The sequence below is a fragment of the Crinia signifera genome, chromosome 3 (genome assembly GCF_055691185.1).
Source record: "Crinia signifera chromosome 3, ASM5569118v1, whole genome shotgun sequence".
Lineage (NCBI taxonomy): Eukaryota > Metazoa > Chordata > Amphibia > Anura > Myobatrachidae > Crinia > Crinia signifera.
This window is the reverse complement of record NC_139219.1, coordinates 94,823,126-94,843,795: the sequence shown is the minus strand read 5'-3', so window position 1 is coordinate 94,843,795 and position 20,670 is coordinate 94,823,126. Positions and strand designations below refer to the sequence as shown.

The window sequence follows — 20,670 nt, the reverse complement described above, 5'->3', positions numbered from 1 at the left end:
CAGAGTGGCAGGATGCATGGGATACACCGCATGCAGTCGTTTCACATGCGATGTTTCGCATGCAACCCTATGCCAGGATGTGGTCCAAGTCGGAGGTCGGACGGGCAGCAGGTCTGTCCTTCGACTTCAGAACAGATGGGATGTCATACACGTGATTTGGGCCGATTTTCATCGGATTTCCTGTCCCGATCAACAGAATCCAGTGACATCAGGCCAGAATCGCATAGTGTGTGGGGGGTCCTTTAGCGTTGACTCCTACAGCCATCTATGCAACCACCAGTCCAGATCGATATCCATCCCCTAACTTTGAGATCTTTTGTGTAGAATCGTTATCACTCCCTTGCTCAGGAAGCAGCTGTCAGTCTGTTAGATCCTAATGCGGCTGCTGCTGATTAATGCGCAAGAGGAGGGGCTATACACAGACAGGAGCTGTGAGGTCTATTGTTCTACCCATATGATTATCTGGTCCCAGTGTGGTTACTTACTGGGTGGGTAACTGCTCAGACCAGTAGGAGTAGATTGCAGAGGATGCGCATGTTAGTCCCTTCTTGCTTAACATATACATCCTCTGTAATCTCCTTCTGTTGCCTTGCAGGTTAGTTGTGGCTTGAATCTACATTCCCTGTGATTTATGTATATTCATCTATATATATGTCTAGTGTCCGTGAGTTTCTGAAACACTGCCATCTGCTGGCAGAGAGTGAAACTACAGCTCTTTCTCACACATGCACAAACACAGAAGGTAGCAGACTAGCTTTCGAAGCTTTTGCTTCGAGCAGGCTTACTGGTATCTTATATGATCATCTCAGAATGTGTTTTGTAAATTCGTAAAATGCCTAAAATGAATGAGTTGTTTAATTGTATTCCTTTATGTAGACATCTGACTCTAAGCCGTATTACATTGGAGTGTGTTCTGCTGCACGAAATGTACCTTCCGGTAAGTGTGACGGTGCAGTGTGTCTTCAGTCAGAAAACACAGCCTATTCTTATGGGAGCACCAAGCAAATGAAAATGGAGTATCGCCATCAGGAGGACATGATCGTACTTCAGTATTCAGGAGGAGACGAGTGCCCATCAAGTAAGCCTTTTCCTAAGTTACAATGACCTTAATGTCTACTGCTTCTGTTCACACACACACACACACACACACACACACACACACACACACACACACACAATGCAACATACCTTTGACACGTTTTCATATAGATTTCTAGAATAAGATTTTGTACATGCGCAGGGATATTACACAGAAAATTGTATAATGTACAGATGCGCCCTCATACGTCTTTGCTGCAGTCACAGCAAAAAGCCTCACCTGGCACGCCATGTTCTTGAGACTCTGCTAGTGTTGGCCATCATTTTATGAAGAAAATACATCTTAGTTGCAGTGCGATTCAGCTAATATGCATCTAGGACTATGCTGATTAATCTGATATGTAACCATAGTATATCTGTGTCTGACCGAGTCACTGAGTTTGTGTACTGAGTACTACAAGGTAGCAGCCAAAAGGTTTTTGTTCCAATACAAGCTCTCTTCTACTCCATATAGCATTGTGTTCTGTTTCAGATGCATTTTCTTTAAAAAAAATAAAATAATCCCCATCGTTAGCAGAGTTGCACGGGACCTTGCTGCTCACTCACACCAGGCATAATGGCAGCTAGATGTATGAAGACTCATATGCACATTAGTCTAATTATCTTTCCTCGTTATGGTATTGGAGTGGGTGATTTTCTTGCTGTGGTGTCTCCCTCAAGCTTATTGGTCTGCAAACAATAAATGCATTATATGTACTGGATAACAGATATTAGTGTTATACAGTGGCATCACTATGGGGTGACCCGCTGTTACCCACTGAGGATTGACACCAAAATGCCAACTCCTGCTCTATGACATTATGTGCAGCACACTAGCTCCTGTCACAGTAGCCAGCAGTCTCCAGGCAGCCATCACCCCTGTACTCCAGAAAGATGGAAACAGGGGTCAGGACATTAAGCCATTCCCGGAAAGTAACCTCTTTATGCAATACTCGCTTGTGATGCGCCCATCGACCCTTCTCTGCCCCACTGGATGTCAGCTATGTAATGGATGCCGCTGGTGTTATAGCCTAGAAATCTCTAGTAGGATGACATATAATAAAGTCAGACTTAGCCGCTCTCGTAGCACGATGGATGGTCACACAGAGATCTACTGTATCTAGGAATGATATTGCAGTTTTAAAGTTAATCTTTAATGAGATGTGAGTGATAACAGAAAATAATTAACAGCATAGTCTATTAAAAGAAAATAACTTTTCCTTTCACAGAGATGTCCTACAGTGATTTACTGAAATATTCTGTCAGTGTTAGGAAAAATATTACACTTGTTTAAGCATAATTTAAAGTACACAAACGAGCATTATACATACAGTAAGTGCTATGCATTACACAGGCAGGTGGTATACATATACAGTAAGTACTGTATAAATACGTATACCTTTTCTATAATGAACCAGATAAATGAAAGCTAGAAGCTGTTCACTTGACTTCTTCACTTGTCCTCTATTGAAGGTTTGATGCATAACCCCCATAATCTCCTATAAACTCTGTGACCCAATCTGTCTCCCCAATATCTCTGCCTCGCCCCTACCACCCAGCTGCTCACAATTGTTCTCTCCCTCATCTGATTGACCCCCGGTGCTCTCTGTCACCTGCCTTGCTTTAGTGCACTCTTTAACTTTGCTGTCTCACTTTTTTTGTCTCTACCTTGGCTCTATGCTGACTTTGGTTTTTTTTCTAGCCCAGCACACACTCACCATGTCTTTAACCCTGTCTCTACCTCAGTGCTCTTACCCATTCTTGGTCTCTAGCCAAGTGCCCCCTCACCTATGCTTGGTCTTTACCCCAGATCTCTCTTGCCTGTGTGCGGTCTCCAGCCCAGTGCTCTCTGTTACCTGTGCTTTGTTTTAGCTGAGCATTCACTCTGACCTATGCACTCATAGCTCTGTCTGTAGCCCAGCAATTTGTTTATAATGTGAAATCTGTCTCTACCCAAGCACTCACAACTCTGCTTTCTGTACCCGATCTTTTTGGTCTCCCATAGCCACTTTTTTAATTCTAGTATCCCCTCTCTCACACACACACACTCTCTCTCTCTCTCTCTCTCTCTCCCTCTCTCCTCTTTTTCTCTCTACCCCCTCTTTATCTCTCTACCCCCCTCTCTTTCTCTCTCTACCACCCTCCCCCTCCCTCTTTCTCCCTTTCCCCCTCTCCCAGGCCCTCTTATCAGGTCCCATTCTCATGTGTGGATTGCTGTAATGTGCTGGTATTAAATAGGGGATTATTTTGATCAGCATTAGCTGCATATCTTTTCTGAATTGCCATTCACAGACTGACTTGTTAGGCAGGCCAGAACAATTACTACAGTTGGCTCATGCTGGGTACACAATGGACTGCATAAAGGTCCGTCAATTGAATGGCCGATGTATCCGTTGTTCGTTGAACGGTGTGTACCAGCAGTGTGTCTGTGACTGATGCTGTTCCAATACATATTAGGGAGGCAGTGTAGCATATTGTGCTGTGTACGGGTGATCTGCGGACAGTCCATGCACCCTCTGACAGTGCTGTTTGGCAGCCTGATCCATCTGCAGATATGTCTATGTGTATACCCAGCCTCAGGTTTGGACAATCCAGGTAGTAATCTAAGACAAAGGTTAAAAATCAGGACAGTCTATTCAAAATCTGAGAAGTTAAGCCAGCCATACATCTACAGATTTATTGTCAGATCTGGCTGATTGGAACAGAAACCTGGTAATGGATAAGAGAAAATGACAGTTGGCCATTTGCTTCGAAATGCTGGAAAACTGACAAACTGTCATTTAGCTATTACCAGATTTTTTCATCCAACCAGCCAGATCTGACAAGCAATCTGTAGATGTATGGGCAGCTTTAGTTGAGCAATCCATCCAGCAGTCTGTCAAGTGTATGTCATTGCTCTGCAGTGGGCGATGGCAAATGAACTTTCCTATAGAAATAACACTGCCACCCTGAGGCCAAATGATCGTCATCTCTCTAATATTGCTTTCGCATTGCTATGCCGAGTCCGACCCAGGATCTCGATTTGGGTCCAGCACTTTAACACTGAAACCAGATTACCCATTCTACACAGGGCGACCCGGGTTTAACCCTCCTTTTAACGCGGGTCAAATTACCGAGTTGGTGGACCTGGGTTATTAGGTTTCGTGCTTTCACATTGTACCTCGACCCGGCAATATCCTGGGATTTTAATGCGATGTGAAAGGGTATAATACTCATATAACAAAAGCAACTGTTAACAGATACTGGAGAGTACTGTACAGTCAAGTGTTACAGTAATGTCAATTGTTCTCTTCCAGATAAAGACAGGAGACAGTCCACGATCTTGTTTAAATGTGATGAAAGTGCTGGAAAGGGAAACCCTACACTGCTGAGGGAGACCGACCAATGCTCGGCTACTTTTGAATGGAAAACACAGTTAGCTTGTCTTCCGAGGAAGCTGGACTGCAAGTTCATAATGCACCACAAGACCTATGACCTGAGAATGTTGTCTTCAATGACTGGATCCTGGCATTTCACTGATAAAGGCAATAAGTAAGTTGCTGCTGACTAATACTCAGTGAGAAGCCGTGGTTGGGATTTTGGCTGCACTAAAGAGGAAACAAAGATTTAGTCATTTTTTTTTTAAATTGCTGTCCCACAACTTGTGTAACTGCTACCACCAGTAATTGAGTAAAGCAGTGGTACCCAAACACGGTCCTCAAGGCACCCCAAAAGAAGAGGTTTTAGTGATATGCCTGCTTGTGCATAGATAGTATAATCAAACCTCAGGTACTAATTAAGTTACCTGTGCTTATACATGGATAGCATTAAAGCCTGGACTGATGGGGTGCTATGGGGGCCATATTTGGGAAGCAATAGAGTGAGGACATTAGTTTTTCACATTTTATGTAAAAGAACACACAATGGAGTTAGTAATACATTTTATTAAGCATTGCACACCTAATTTCTATCTTAATTTATTATAGGTATTATCTAAATCTTTGTCAAAGGGTGAACCAAGGGCCTAACGCCTGCTCAGAAAGTGCAAGTGTGTGCCGGGAAAGCAATGGAAAGGTTCAGGTGTTGGGTCAAGTTTATACACAGAATGTAACTGTGAAAAGTAAGTTATAGTGCCCAGTTTGTCTAGACTCATCCGCAGACATTGTACTCTTCCTAAGACAATGGAAGTATGTTCATAAGACGATTGGTCAGTTTGAATCCTTTTTTGTGTGGTCGCACTGATTTATTAGCATTTTATTTTCTGGGCATTTTGCAAGTATTCTGTGCTGCCTTTCGGACACCGTAAGGTGTGTATGGCTGTAGTTTTCAATGTTACCTTAGTGACGGCGTGTCCCTACTATGCTGAAAGTATATTGGCTACAACAGACATGTCCAAAATATGGCCCTCCGGCTGTTGTAAAACTACACATCCCAGTATGCCTTGCCACAGTTTTAGCATTCCCAAATAGAAAAACAGTAGCAAGACATGATGGGACTTGTAGTTTCACAACAGCGTGAGATCCATAGTTTGGACCTGCTTGGGCTACAGCAACCATAGCCTATTTTTGCCACTTCTGTCTGTACATTGTAGGCATAATGAGCAGAAAAACACCAAGCTCAGTACTGAGCAGAGAAAGTGCTAGTCTGGCACAACCCAGTGCACAGGAAGCTGCTGGTGCTACACTTGGAATTGGAAATTAAAGATACTTTATAGATAATCAATATCTTGTGCAGTTACACTATGCCAATATAAACGAAATAAGGCAACTGTGTGTGTGTGTGTGTGTGTGTTGTTTTAAGCAGAAATATTCCAATTGTATAAGACTCCATAACAATGTCACAGGTGCTCTCTGACACTAGTGTATGAATGCTGATCTATCCCACAATCCATGTATCTGCTTTGGCTGGTAGACAATGGGTGGTCTGACTCAATGGCTGAAACATATTGAATGTGGGCTGGAAGATTCAGTAGTACATTTGTATTGTACATTTCTTAATAAACCTATTTAAACATCTCCTCTGCACCTACCAGATGATGCCGTGTACGTGAGCTACTCAAATGGAGACCCTTGTGGAAAAGACGACAAAAGGTGGTCTACTACGATAGAACTGAAATGTGCAAATATAACTGGCAAGCCAATACTACAAAGGTAATTTGATGTACAGCAAGAGTGACTGTCGTACAGGGCATCCATTCATATAGCATGGTTTGCCTACATTAACTAGGACTGGGGAGAAATTGCCGGCAGTAGGTAATATTGGTAAAGACCTTTTGACAACAATGAAAATATTAAATTAGATGGCTTAAATGTTCTCTGCCATTCACATTTGGTATATAGTCAACATGCATTGGGTCTCCAACTGAAGGTTGACATGCATTTGTCGACACAACTGAAGGTCGACATGGACTTAGGTCAAGGTACGCATTAGGTCGACAACCAAAAAGTTGACATAGGGTTTATCACATTTTATTTGTGTAGCTGACATTTGCCGACGGGCTGTATTTTATGCCTTACCATCCACTAGGGCGTATAGGGAGAACAATATCGAGGCACCGCGCCCGAAGCATGGCGAGTGCAGCAGTGCACTTTTTCAGTGTCCATGTCGACATTTGGGAGAAAACAAAAAAAACGTGAAAAACCCCATGTCAACCGAATGTCCTGTTGACCAATTGTGACGACCTTGATGCATGTCGACATTCAGTGGTTGACCCAATGCATGTCGACCTTAGTGCTGTCAATGCTTTGACCCATACTCTTCACATTCATAAGACATTTTAATCTCATGTTCCCTTTATCAGTCTCTGTCCTGCTCCTGTTTCTCATCTGTTTTATCCCCTTCTCCCATCTGTCTTTCATCTCTGTGCTCCCCCCTCACCTATCTCATCTTTGCCCCCATCTTTTATTCTCTGTCATAGAAGTCTCCTCCCCGTGCATTTTTTTTTGTTGGTATTGGCTTCTATCACTGAGAAGAGGGTACAGATCTTTATGCAATTTATCACATTAAATAAAAAATAAAAAAAATACTAAATATGTAACTCAGTATCTTGATTAATCAATATAAGTTGTTTAAAAGTCATATGTCAGTTGTATGGGATAGAAATTATATTACCATCCTTGGTCCTCCTTACAGTTTTATGTAGAGGGTATTTGTCACCTGAGGGTTGTTACCAGGCAACGCGGGTCACTTTCCCCTATGCTTTGGCGCACTTCCGGGTCACATGATCGGTCACATGACCGGACTTTGTTGCCAAGCAATAGGAGGAATGCTGGTTCCTCTGCTTGCAGGGACCTTATCGCCCTAACCGCCTATACCGGCAATCAGCGGCGGGTGGTCGGACTCCCCGCAGCTAGGACCCTGAAGAGGTAAAACAACATCACTCATTAGATAGTGTAACCTTTTTATTGCTTGATTTGTTCTTCCCTTCTTGAATATATAGGACACTTCCGGGTCACATGACCCGTTCATACACAGATGTGGATGATTGTTCTTTTACATATTTAAGAATCATAAAATTGTTCTATTTGGTTTTATCATGCTTACTGCATTTTATGATTATTGTGGGACTGCCTCCCCTTGTGTATATATAGTAAAAATGTGTTTTACAAGACGGTGATCATATTTCTGTTTAGCCTAAGGGCGGTACTCACACAGGTGAGATAATTCAGCCAATTAGTATAAATCTAGCTACTGTGGACACAGTCAGCACTTGCTCCTGAGGAAGCCGGATACATACTAAGTAGGGGAAACGCGTTGAGCACCTTGATTGTCAGTTGATGGGACCTTTCTTTTGGAGACCTACCCACTTCTCCCGATAAGAGCACACCACGCTGAACTGCATCTGTGAGAAACACCGAGGCTGTGGGATAAAAGCACTATCCCTAATTAATCGGATGACAGGGTGAGCCACACTATAGGAGTCTTGAGCTCTTGAAATTATAGGGCACGGGGAAATATCGGTGTATGGGGCAGATGTATTAAGCCTTAACAAGAGATAAATGCAAGGGTGATAGAGAGATAAACATCCAGCCAATCACCTGCTAACTGCCATGTTACAGGCTGTGTTTAAAAAAAGTCCGTAAGGAGCTGATTGGCTGGATGTTTATCTCTCCTTATCACCCTTGCATTTATCTCTTGTTAAGTTAGTAGTAGTACGTTTATTTATAAGGCGCCGCAAAGTGTCCGCAGCGCCGTACATAGCAAACAAAAAAACAAATTACAAGGCTTAATACATCTGCCCCAATATACCTAAAAACCCTTGGATTACAAATACCCTCTAAATACAACTGTGAGGAGGACCAAGGATGGTAATATGATTTCTATCCCCATACAACTGACATATGTCTTTTAAACCACTTATATTGATTAATCAAGAGACTGAGTTATATATTTAGTCAATTTTTTATTTTTCATTTAATGTTTTAAATTGTGATATGTTATTTTATTGTATTTAGTAAGAAAAATATCAGTTGATCTACCGTCTTGTGTATATTATTCAGTATATATGGTATATCTTTTTTTCCTTATTACTTTGCGCAGTGGGCTATTAATGATCTCTCGTTCCAGTCTGCCTCCCTTTAGCTCTAGAACATATTTACTCTGTAATATTATATTATCTACTGTGCATTTTTTGTTTATTCACATTGACGTTGCAATCCTTTCAGTTATAAGTAGATGGTAACCTTCTGGTGGTTTTCCTACAGTTCCATCCATGCATAACTGATTTGACAAGTGACCTTTGTTATATCTTCTGTAGGGTTGATTCACCATCTTGTAACTATTTAATGGTGTGGGAAACACGAGCAGCTTGTGCTGTTGATCCAAAAGAGGCCTCCATGACTAATGGAATAGTACAAGTACACAATGGTGGGAGCCTGAACTTAACCAGCATCTACATCAAGTGAGTATTTTATATGCGGGTTTATGTGATGTGCTACTTTTATTATTTCACACCATTTAACCTGACATTATATACAATTTCACATGTTTTATACAACTTTCACTTCATGTAATATAAACGTATTGCGTAGATATCTGTGGAATGTGAACTGTACATACATTTTGAGCCGGTTACACACTGAAATAACAAATCAGCTAATCCATCACCTATCTGACACACATACACACTTAACCAGTTGTCAGCCTGATGTGTCGTGTCTCGCATCACATCTGGTGGGCATGTACATTAGGCCGCCCAGTTGGGATGTCAGTAACCAGCAGCCTCTGCGGCAAGTGTAAGACAGCCCATACACACAGCATAATGCGCTGATGTATCTGCATGTGCCCAGCTGACTTTTTATATGTCTTTCTGTCATTCAGACATTTTGCTGGACCACACCCACCGACGTGCCCACTATATATCAAGACTATCTTCAAATTGAATTTTACCTTTCTCAACGCTCTAATGTGTGTTTCTACCCCCAGATCATACAATGCCAGTGGTGATATAAGGCTGAAGGATCAGTATGTATATGAAATTCAGCTATCTGGGAGAGAGAACTCTGCCTATCAAAAATGTATTGGAGCCAGTGTATGCCAAGTAAAGACGAATGGAGATTTCACTAGAGTAGTCGGCACTTCTGGCAAAGCCAAATATTACCTTGATGGTGAGTTCACTCTTCCTTCATTCCTTATTAGATCCAAAGTAAATCAGAAATTTTAAAGAAATATAGACTTAAGGTTTCTATATTGATCGAATTACATTTATGTACAAGTGTTTATACCTACTCTAAAATAAGTCATTTGCAGCTCTGACTGGACCTGTCTAGGTGAATTCAGCTAAATGATGCAACACACTGATCTGACAGTGCTGTGCGCACAACCATATACAGTAAGCAATTTCTAGCTCACTGTGTACCTCTTCCAGATTTCTAACCTGGGCTGTGGGGGTGCCTTGATGATGTGTTTGGCTGGATAGTGCATTGGTGCCCAATCAGCCAATTATCAGCTGATCGGCAAATAATTGGATAGTATGTACCTAGTTTAAGTATGCAGTGAAAACATTGGGGTTATACATGTATGTATGTATGTATGTATGTATGTATCTTTCCTGTAGGAGCATACCCCTTTCACATTGCAGCTTTAACATGGTATGCCATTTTTTTACCGTTTTAAAACGGGTACAGCTGCAGTGTAAAAGCTCCATTATCAATTTACCGGTTACAGAATACCAGTAATTTGAAAAGTGTTAAAAGCAGGATCATACACGTTTCTGAGCCATTTTTCCTGCAGTCTGAACAGCTCAGAAACGGTATTTGCTACAAATGATAACCACACAAAGGTGATAGGTTATCTCCCTGCATGATCCCCGCCCACAAGCAGGAAATAAACAAAGGAGATTCATTGCGAAGGAGCACTGCTTGAACTTGTTGCTTGAAACGGGTTGAATCTGAAAGTACAATAACGGTATTGAAACTGCAATATATCGTTTACAACTAGGGGTTTAACTGGCTTTTGACCTGTTTTAAGACACGTTCACAAAAACGGGTTGAAAGCATGTTTGCAATGTGAAAGCAGTATCAGTGTGTTCAGTTTCTACATTGTATTTTGTTTTCATATTAGGTGCAGAAAAAGATCTGTGGCTGATTAGCACAGTCTGAGTGTGTTAACATACAAAATGTGACACCCTTAAGTGACAAAGAGTTCAAATATAAATAACTTTAGATGATATGATGTAGAACATTTTCCTTCATGTGGACGTCAAATGAACCCGAAAAGACATGAATAAAACACCCCTAACCCAAAATATGGGTATATCATAGGGGGCGAGTAACAAAAAGTCATGATAGTGTAGTATTTATGATATGAAAGCAAATTTAATTTTATACATAAAACTCACAATAGGCAGACGTAATTAGCGCATAAATAACACTTCAATGGCAACACTGAAACAAAGTGGACTGTCGCTGGATCCAGGCCTCCTTGATGACATCAACAGTGCGAGAGGACTCACAGAACCGGTATAGGAATCCTCTTAGTCAGGCACATGGAACCAGCAAAGTCAGTGGTGAAGTCAGGAGAGGTGTAGGGAAGTACCACCACTTAACGCATTTCGGACACACTGGTCCTTCTTCAAGTGTGGCAAGTATGAACAAACAGTGTCCTTTTATCCTCCAAATAATTGACATAAAGAATTACAGACAAGTAACAACATCTGGGGAAAAGATGGCCGCAGGGAGTTTCCACACCACATGGCTGCCAAAAGTGTCCTCAGTGCGGTGGGTGGAATTTCGAACTGCCCCACTTCCACCAGAAGTTATCGAAACATGCTGGCACATCCGCCGGAAGTCAGATCACGGTTACCGGAAGTCAGTTTGCGGCCATTTTGACACTAACAAAGGTGGAACTGATCTTCATTAATGCTGTACGGACCATATTGCGGGTCACTTTGCATTCCAATGAACAGGAAATCAGGGGTCAGTTTTTTTAATGAGTTGATTTTAAAAAGTGTGGCAAGCGCACGTGGATTACTTCACATGTGTTCCACGTCCCCTCGCGGGGCTCACTGCACTCGACACGCTTCGGGCTCGGTGGCTCGCTGCGCTCGACACACTTTTTTAAATAAACTCCACGCCGACGTGGAAAGTGGGGTTATGAACAGGTCGGGAGGGTGTGTAACGCGTCCCCTCGTGGGGCTGGTGTGGATACTGGGTGTTTGAAAATGCCTCTTTTATTGTGCATAGGATGCATTTGCGCCCACATACCCCCATTATGCATGAGGCGCACGTGCTAATAATTACTGAGATGCACCTGCGTCTCATACAGCTGAAGCGCCTCTCAGCTGGCGCCCACATGATCCCCTCTCCGCCGTCATCTGCCAGCGCAGGGGATCTGGCGGTTACCGGCGCTGTGTGAGAGGCGCTCACTATGCTTGCCATGGACACCGGGGCCAGAGCCATAGATGCCGGGTACAGAGCCGGGCTGCCGCGGAGTCACTACGCTAGGCAGCTGTTGGACTATGTTGGTCAACAATTTTTTTCCCCACGAGCATTCCAAAAGATCCACAAAAGACTGCTTGTCTAAAGCAGGTGGTGGACTCTTAGTATAAGCTATTACTTGAGCTGCACGCGTTGTGGTGTTTCTGCTGAACAGTTGTGCATGGCAACAATGTGGTCCTCGGTCCATACGTTCCTAAAGTTTTATGCCTTTGACAAATTTGCTTCTCGAGATGATTCTTTTGGTTGCCAGGTTTTTCTGGCCACCCCCAGGCGTCTTCCCGCCCTTAATTGTACAGCTTTTGACATCTCCGATGTTAATCCTGTGGGACTCAGGAACCCTGAAGAAGAAAAGGGGAGTAATGGTAAACCTACCTTCGGTTAACTCCCTTTCTTTGAGTTTCTTAGGACCACAGGGTGCCCACCCTGACACGCCTGAGAAAATTGGGTGCATCTTCGACCTTGGTCAGTGGTCCTCTTTCTCTGTATGAGTGAATGCACTGCTGTGTCCATTTTCTGTAGTCTTTCCTTCTCTGCTTCCTGCTGGGACTTTGAGTGTCCTATGCAAGGGGGTGGTTTTATAGAGGAGAGGTGCCAGGCATGCTGGAAAGCATTAATCTTTGGAGATTGTGCCCCAGTCCTCTGGATCCACATACAACCCCGATGTTAACCCTGTGGTACCAGGAACCTCAAAGAAAGGGAGTTAACCGAAGGTAGGTTTACCATAACTCCTTTTGTAAGCGCTGCTTATTACATTTGCATTTGTTATCCAAGTCACACTAGCCTGTGTACATCAATGCATGTATGAAAGCATCAGTAACTTATTTAAAGCAAGAAAGTGTCAGTGATACTTTTATTAATTAAGGTGAATAACTATGTTTTTTTTACAACTTTTTTTCAGATGATGATTTAGATGTGGTTTTTTCTTCCAACTCAAAATGTGGTAAAGATCCATCAAAAAATGCCACCTCCACCATAGTCTTCCATTGCAGCCAAACCCAGGGCGAGGGAAGGCCAGAATTCCTGCATGAAACAGCGGACTGTCAATACTTGTTCTCTTGGCACACCTCTGCTGTGTGTTCTCTGGTGTGAGTTATCATCTGGTGCCTTGCCACCAAGTTTCTTCTCATGATAACAGTATGACCATGATTTGTAAAGAGATTCAAATGATTTATTGGGGCTAAAGGCATACAAGGTTTTCTACCAAAGCTGCTTATAGATTGGGTCAACACCTTTTAGGATATGTACATACTCTCTTGAAACGCTTCTATCTACAATGCATCGTCTGTGGTAGATGCTTTTATTCTTGTACTATTTTCCGTATGTTTATTTTTAGGAAAAATGTGTTGCTTCTTTGCAATGTGACATGCTGTGGATTTCTCAGTACAAGTATATTCAGTGCAGGGAGCACATCAGAACTTTTTTATTAGTACCAAGAACAATTTAAAAACATAAAAATTATTGGAATTGTGCCCATAATATAATATTGGAGAAAATGCAAGTACAGATGCACCACTGGGCAGCACAGTAAGGACTGTTCCTGTATAGGCTGTTGTGGCTTGTAAGGGGAATGGATCTCAGGTGAAGGCACACTGTTGTACAGCAAGGTGCAGGTACTGTAATAGACAGTGACTACGTAGTCTGAGCAGGAATTGTGTTAGTAGCATTTATATAGTGAGTTTGCAGGAGTAAATAATAGCACATACCAGTTTTGACAAAGATTCCTCTGATGCATGCTGTGCCAATCTTGGCCTAGACTTTTTGTATTGAACATATGGATTGGTTCAGCATCTAAAAGGAATCCTATAACAACGCTGCTGCTCGCAGCCCTACCTGTATTTCCTCAGTCCCTTCCACCACGAAACACCTGGTCTGGTGGCCGCTCTATAAATCCTTGGATTATCTTTTGACAAGTCCATGCAATATCCAGTGGAGCAGGAAAGCGATTTCCTCACCTTGGTCTGATGATTGGCCAGATCACGTTGTATTTTTTGTCGCCCACTGCCATTGTGCATGACGCTCCAGAGACCAACTTCCAACATGTAGTTTGAGAAGAGCTTCTATAGAGGACTCTACTGTGCAGCCCAGTGGTACTGTACATAATTAGTATTTTCTCTGACATATGTTCTATGTCTGGTCTGTTTTTAAAATGTTCTTGCAACCTTAAACACACTGAGGGCCGAGATGTCGATTTTAGTTCTCAAACATTGTTTGCCCTAGTAGATATATATCGCCCCCAGTTTGTATCCAATATTAGTTTAATTTTTTTTTTTACTAGATTACTGTATTGGTATGTTTGTCATACTTTAATCGAGTTTAACCTGTGACTGTGCCTTTTGTGTTTAATTAATTAGCATACACTACTGCGTTGCTTCCTTTGATACATTTTGCCCTATCATTTACCACGGTACCCGCCAGCTTATGTCTCCCTTTTACCTTTTGTGGTGTGGACTTTCCTTACTAGGCTGTTACTGGCAAGGTACCATATACTGAAATCATTAGGGTGATTCAGGCACCAGGTGTCATATTGTCCTAATTTGTAGAAGAGAAACACAGAAATAAATCAGACTGATAAAGTGTATACAATTTGTAAAAGGAGGGTTTTCAAATAAATAGCGTCTACAAAAAAATAGAAAATGTGTTTCATTAGACACATTAAATTCTTGCAGTAATGACACCCGTTTGGTGCAGTTTCAGTGTGGCTGATTTGCTGCTGGCTTTCTTTCAGCATTTCCTCCCCTCTGTCTGTTTAGCTGTAACCTTGTGCTGTGCATTGGTTGTGGTGCAGCATGACTTCTGTATTCCCTCATCTAACTGGCATCCTGTTATTAGGTATGACAAACCGGAGGACACTGAGAAGAGTGATGACCTCCCCGATGATAGTCAGAATCAATACCAAGGCTTGTCAGGGAGAAGCCAAGCCGTAGGTGCTGTTCTCAGCATTCTCCTGGTGATCCTTGTGGTTTGCCTGATAGTGCTGCTGCTATACAAAAAAGAGAGGAGGTAAGCGGAATGTCACGGGAATGCCCATGAACTTCCTTCAGTTCTTTTAAAAAATATATTTTTAACCCGTAGATTGGCCTCTGGACATGGTCACGGGAATTATTATTACTTGTTAAAGACAATAGGCAGCATGCAGCAAAACAAAACATTACAATGGATAACATGGGAAATGTACCACTGACACGCATTTTCATTTCTATTTGCCTCCATTATTCCGGATATGGGTCATAGGGTCGACAGTAATTAGGTCGACAGTCAATGGGTGGACCACTATTGGTGGTTCAGTGCTTGTGTCAACATTTTGACCCAAAAAAAAGAGAGAGCTTCTCTTTCCTCTACTGGAGGGTTTTAATGCCCCCATACATTAAGCCGAGGAACCACATGCAGCTTGCATGTGATACATCGTATGCAGTTATTTTGATGTATCACATGCAATCCGTTTCACTGCTGCAGGATACAATGTATCCTTACTGCAGCAGTGACAATCTCCATATCCTATCCAATGTAATGTACATGAGACCATGCATCGGATTGGAATCATAAGTAAATTACATACCGTTTGTCCGTTTTTACGTATTTTATTGGGCCGATGTGTCAAAATTGTGTAGAAAAGTGTCAAATCGTACTCGCCTTTACACGGATTGCTCCCCTGTCAACTACTGGGCTGTATCCAGTAGTCCATCTGCCACAGGACATTATAGCGTATCTATTTTCTAAACAGTCACTGTCTGCTGTCATAGACGTGCACCTCACAGGATTATCATGAAGCTTATAATGCATCATTTCAGATACTTACATGTTTGAATGTATGAAATAAAAAAATATATATAAATAATATATATTTTTAGTCCTGATTAGTGGAAATACAAGTCCCAGGATTAGTTCAGTCACAGGCACCTAGGTTCGCTATAAAATTGGCAGCTCCACTTTCAGCCCAGTGGGCACCTGGATTCACAGGTAAAAAAATTCTAAAATGACAAATTGGAGCACTCCATTGTACTTTGATCAAGATTAAAAATGTGTTTTTATACAATTTTCCACGGTATAGATGGTAATAAATCACAAACCAACAGCAGGAATGACCGCATATGATCACCGTGTGTATAAACACAAGCCGGCGGAGCGGTTACACTCTCACAGTCTCCACACAAACAATGCTAGGCCATGCCCCTGTGCATTCCATCACAATATAGGGCTATTTATATTGTGTATAAAATGGAAAAATGTAGAGAATGTGAATTTTCAAATCCACCTGAAAACTTTTTATGTTTTTTTTTAAGGGAAACGGTGATGTACAAGATAACCAACTGCTGTAGAAGAAGTTCCAATGTGTCTTACAAGTACACCAAGGTAACATTCATCTTACAAAGGAAGCCCTGTCTCTCCCAGGAAATGCTCCCACACATAACTTTCGGTACTTGTTTCCTAGCACGGCCACAACGATCATGATCGTGCGCATCGTGAGGAAAAATCGGGGGCATCGCGGCCATCGCATGCACTAAAAAATCGGGTGCGATGGTACCGACGCGATGCCCGCGATTTCCCCATAGGGAACAATGTTAAATGCCTCAATTTAGCCGCGATGCCCCCGATTTCCCATAGGAATCAATGTTAAATGGCTCAATTTACCCAAATCATCATAGGGAACAATGGTAAATGGGCCAGAAAACCCAAAAAACACCCCTGAACAGTGAAATGTCCCCCCAAAAGTAGTTAACGCCACCCCACGATCAAAGCGAACCCGAAGCGTGGGGAGCGCAGCGAGCCCGCGAGGGGCGGCGGTACGCGTCCTCCGACCTTTTCATACCCCCACTATCCCGCGATTTCCCCATAGGGAACAATGTTAAATGCCTCAATTTAGCCGCGATGCCCCCGATTTCCCATAGGAATCAATGTTAAATGGCTCAATTTACCCAAATCATCATAGGGAACAATGGTAAATGGGCCAGAAAACCCCAAAAACACCCCTGGACAGTGAAATGTCCCCCCAAAAGTAGTTAACGCCACCCCACGATCAACGCGAACCCGAAGCGTGGGGAGCGCAGCGAGCCCGCGAGGGGTGGCGGTACGCGTCCTCCGACCTTTTCATACCCCCACTATCCACGTCGGCGTGGAGTTGAGAAAAGAATAGTGTGGCGAGCGCAGCGAGCCACCGAGCCCGAAGCGTGACGAGCGGACGCGGATACCTGTGAAGCCCGCAAAGGGACGCGTTTACCTGTGAAGGTATCCGCGTCCCCTCGCGGGGCTCGCTACGCTCGCCACGCTTCAGGCTCGGTGGCTCGCTGCGCTCGCCACACTATTCTATTCTCAACTCCACGCCGACGTGGATAGTGGGGGTATGAAAAGGTCGGAGGACGCGTACCGCCGCCCCTCGCGGGCTCGCTGCGCTCACCACGCTTCTGGTTCGCGTTGATCGTGGGGTGGCGTCAACTACTTTTGTGGGGACATTTCACTGTTCAGGGGTGTTTTTGGGGGTTTCTGGCCCATTAACCATTGTTCCCTATGATGATTTTGTGAAATTGAGGCATTTAACATTGTTTCCTATGGGAAATCGGGGGCATCGCGGCTAAATTGAGGCATTTAACATTGTTCCCTATGGGGAAATCGGGGGCATCGCGTCTGGACCATTTAAGCCTTTTTTAGCCGCATACGACGTGACCGACGCGATTTTGACTTTTTTTAATGCATTTCAATGGGAAAATCGGGGGCATCGCGTCGGTCGCGTCGCAGACCACTAAAAATGACACCCGATGGCCGCGATTGTGGCCGTGCTAGGAAACAAGTACCTAACTTTCTAATCTATCCAAGGTGGGGGTATATTATATAAAAGCTCATCAGTTCTCTGGTATCATCATGTACACATCTGTGTTTGCAGTTATTGACTGGTCTTGACAAAACAAAAAAGAAAAATATGCATTCCTAATGGTTCAGATTCTTAGATATACTTTAGAAAAAATATTTATTTATCTATCTTGTACTTACATTAAGAGTAGAATAAAGCTTCAGAAATTGCTAACTATATAGTGAAGATGCTCCAACTCACAGAGGGGTATTCAAAGCTCCTGATGGTGAGAAGTGCCGATAGCTCGCCATCAGTATTCAACTCCCTCCCCTTCACTCCGTTTCCACCTCGCTTATTCCCTGAGGTGAGGTGGAAACGGCAAGTGTGGCCATCACAAAATACAGTGGACATGCTACATTTGCGGCAAACCTCACCGTTTCAGGGAATCCTCGCTGTCCTCTCACACCGAGGGTTTGTCCCTTACATTAAATACAGATAGGTGTTTTGACGGTGAGGATGGCTTGTTTTATTTTATGAAAAGCAAACTCCCTTGTTTGTATTGTTAAAGATTATTATTCATATTTCTATGTACGCAGTGATGCTCATCTGGTTTATATCCCGTAGATCAATACTGAAGAAGAGGTAAATGAAACGGAGTGGCTTATGGAAGAAGTGTCCGCAAACCATGCAAAGCCACACCATGAGAATGGCCATGTCCGAAGCGTCAAGGCCGAAGCCTTCACTTCACTGCACGTTGACGATCTTGACAGCGAAGACGAAGTCTTGACGATACCAGAGGTCAGAATACAGTCTTCAAGGAGCAATCCGAGAAATGCAAACCAGGCCATAGGCAGATACAATTCTGGCCATGAAGAGAACTTGATAGGAATAGTAAATGGAGGACAAGAAAAGACTGGAAAGTCAAGGTCGGTCCAGCATAAAAAGGAGGATGAGCGGAACATAGCTTCATTTCATGATGACAGTGATGAGGATATGCTTAATATCTAGTACAAACTCTGCATCTTCAATCCTTCCTAATTGTGCCTAAAATAAAATCGTGTTTGAATGGACAATGCTACTGCAACCAAATAACCATAACTCAAGTTTTTTTTTGTCTTTTGACCTTCAACAGGTTAAATATAAAATGTATACATGTACATTAGGGAAGACTAGGATTGTTTGTTTGCTTTATTTTTTGTTTTGGACTACAGCGATTTATTGCATTGGCGGTTTGGATTGGTTTTTATGTTTTAACGCATCCCTGCTCTAAATGGGATTTGTAATGATTGGGACTTGTGTTTTTTATTTTTTTTCCTTTTACATATGGGAGCTGGAATCTTCTTCTTGTATGATGTAAATTGCGCTAAATAATCAATGAAAGTCAGAAAATGCAAACTGTTTCCATGCATATGAGATGCTCTGCCGCTGGTGACATGAAGTTTGACTACTATTTATTCACTTGAACTAAAACTCAGGTTGGCAAAAAAAAAAAAGCATAGAGCTTTTCCTGCCGGCAGGGTGTTAATGTAAACCTTAGATCAACGAAAAGGAGACAGTTCCAATAAGTGATTGATAAAAATGCACTCCTACTTGGTAATATTTACAGGTACCATTGTCATAGACTATAATTTCAATGTGTGTTGTTAATATCCTAGTTTTGGATTCAGTTCAGAAGCATTTAAGTGAAGGATGGGGAAGTGTGATTGTTTAAATATATGTACATATATCTGCTGCTGTCCTGTGCACGGTACCCAATGGCAAACCTAATGGATTGAAACGTGTTTTGGAAATAAGTTACGAATTTAAAGCAGAATAATGGAATCTGTATACGGATTAAAATTAATTTAAGTTATATTTCTGCGGTATGCTTAGAACACAGTCCAGATTATCAGACTTTTTTTGCTGCCAAAAATTCAAGTGGTGTATATTTCCATTGTTCAAAACCGATTACCTATAAGAAGCCTTAATTTGCACATGTGGACTTTTTATATATTAAAGGGAATAAGTATAACAAGCCAAATAGGTAATGATAGGACCACCTAAAATAGATTCAGTATCTACGGCTGCAAAAATCCCTTCTCTCTGTCGTGTATTACAGTGTTTTTGTTTTATGATCTCTCTTGTAATAGAGGGATTACAGCTGTAATTCTGAACAGCTTTTTGCTCTGAGCAAACAAGTTTTTAAAACTGTTTAAACTTGAAAATCGACCTGTTCTGAAAATCTTCTTACTCAGTATTGTGTCATTTCTAATATGTGGACGATGAGGGAGATTTTCAGTGTATGATCATTTCGGAGTCGTCATTAAAATGTAATGGTAATAAATAATAGTCTCCTGCATTTTTAAGTGCTGTGCATAATAATAATAATCTAGCACAATTCTCCTAAATCAGTTTAAGGAACTGCTGATATGTGAAAAGATTTTGCTGCACAAGATTGTTATGTAAAGGCTGCGTATATTCCATTTTTATGCAGAACAGAAATGACGGCACTGCTTAAAACAGGATCTCCATATTAGTCCTTATGGTATCATCCTGTAACTACGTACTGGTACACCACCTCCGTCTAATCTCCTTAGTTTTGTATCTTCCAATTGATTTCTTTGGGTCAAATGGTACTATGGACTTTTTCATTTTGGATCTACTTGTAATATAAAAGTATTGAACAAATAAATTAAAAGATAAGTTATAACAAACTGTGTTCTTTTCTATTTTGTTCTTTTTGCGTCAGGATCACTTACGGCAGGCAGCCGCCAGGGAATTGGTAACTTGCACACGCTAGTATAATAAGCAATGTAAGAAATTGGTAGGTTACATACTGTTATTGAAGTCTGATTATTCATTTAACGCAAGTATACTTAATTATGCGAACGGGCTGCGCAATTCTCTAGCTCTACC

General features: G+C 42.1%; 1 protein-coding gene across 1 annotated transcript in view; it reads left to right on the top strand.

Moving 5' to 3' along the window:
* IGF2R (insulin like growth factor 2 receptor) overlaps positions 1-20,468 on the top strand; it is a 143,358-nt gene extending 122,890 nt beyond the window's left edge. Inside the window, exons 38-47 of the mRNA XM_083176221.1 lie at positions 877-1,078; positions 4,374-4,608; positions 5,043-5,176; positions 6,089-6,206; positions 8,813-8,956; positions 9,481-9,662; positions 12,892-13,078; positions 14,823-14,993; positions 16,274-16,343; positions 18,400-20,468. Of these exons, the coding sequence (XP_083032347.1) occupies positions 877-1,078; positions 4,374-4,608; positions 5,043-5,176; positions 6,089-6,206; positions 8,813-8,956; positions 9,481-9,662; positions 12,892-13,078; positions 14,823-14,993; positions 16,274-16,343; positions 18,400-18,783 (1,827 nt within the window). The 3' untranslated portion in view covers positions 18,784-20,468. The remainder of the gene's footprint in view (positions 1-876; positions 1,079-4,373; positions 4,609-5,042; positions 5,177-6,088; positions 6,207-8,812; positions 8,957-9,480; positions 9,663-12,891; positions 13,079-14,822; positions 14,994-16,273; positions 16,344-18,399) is intronic.
* Positions 20,469-20,670: the final 202 nt, after the last annotated feature.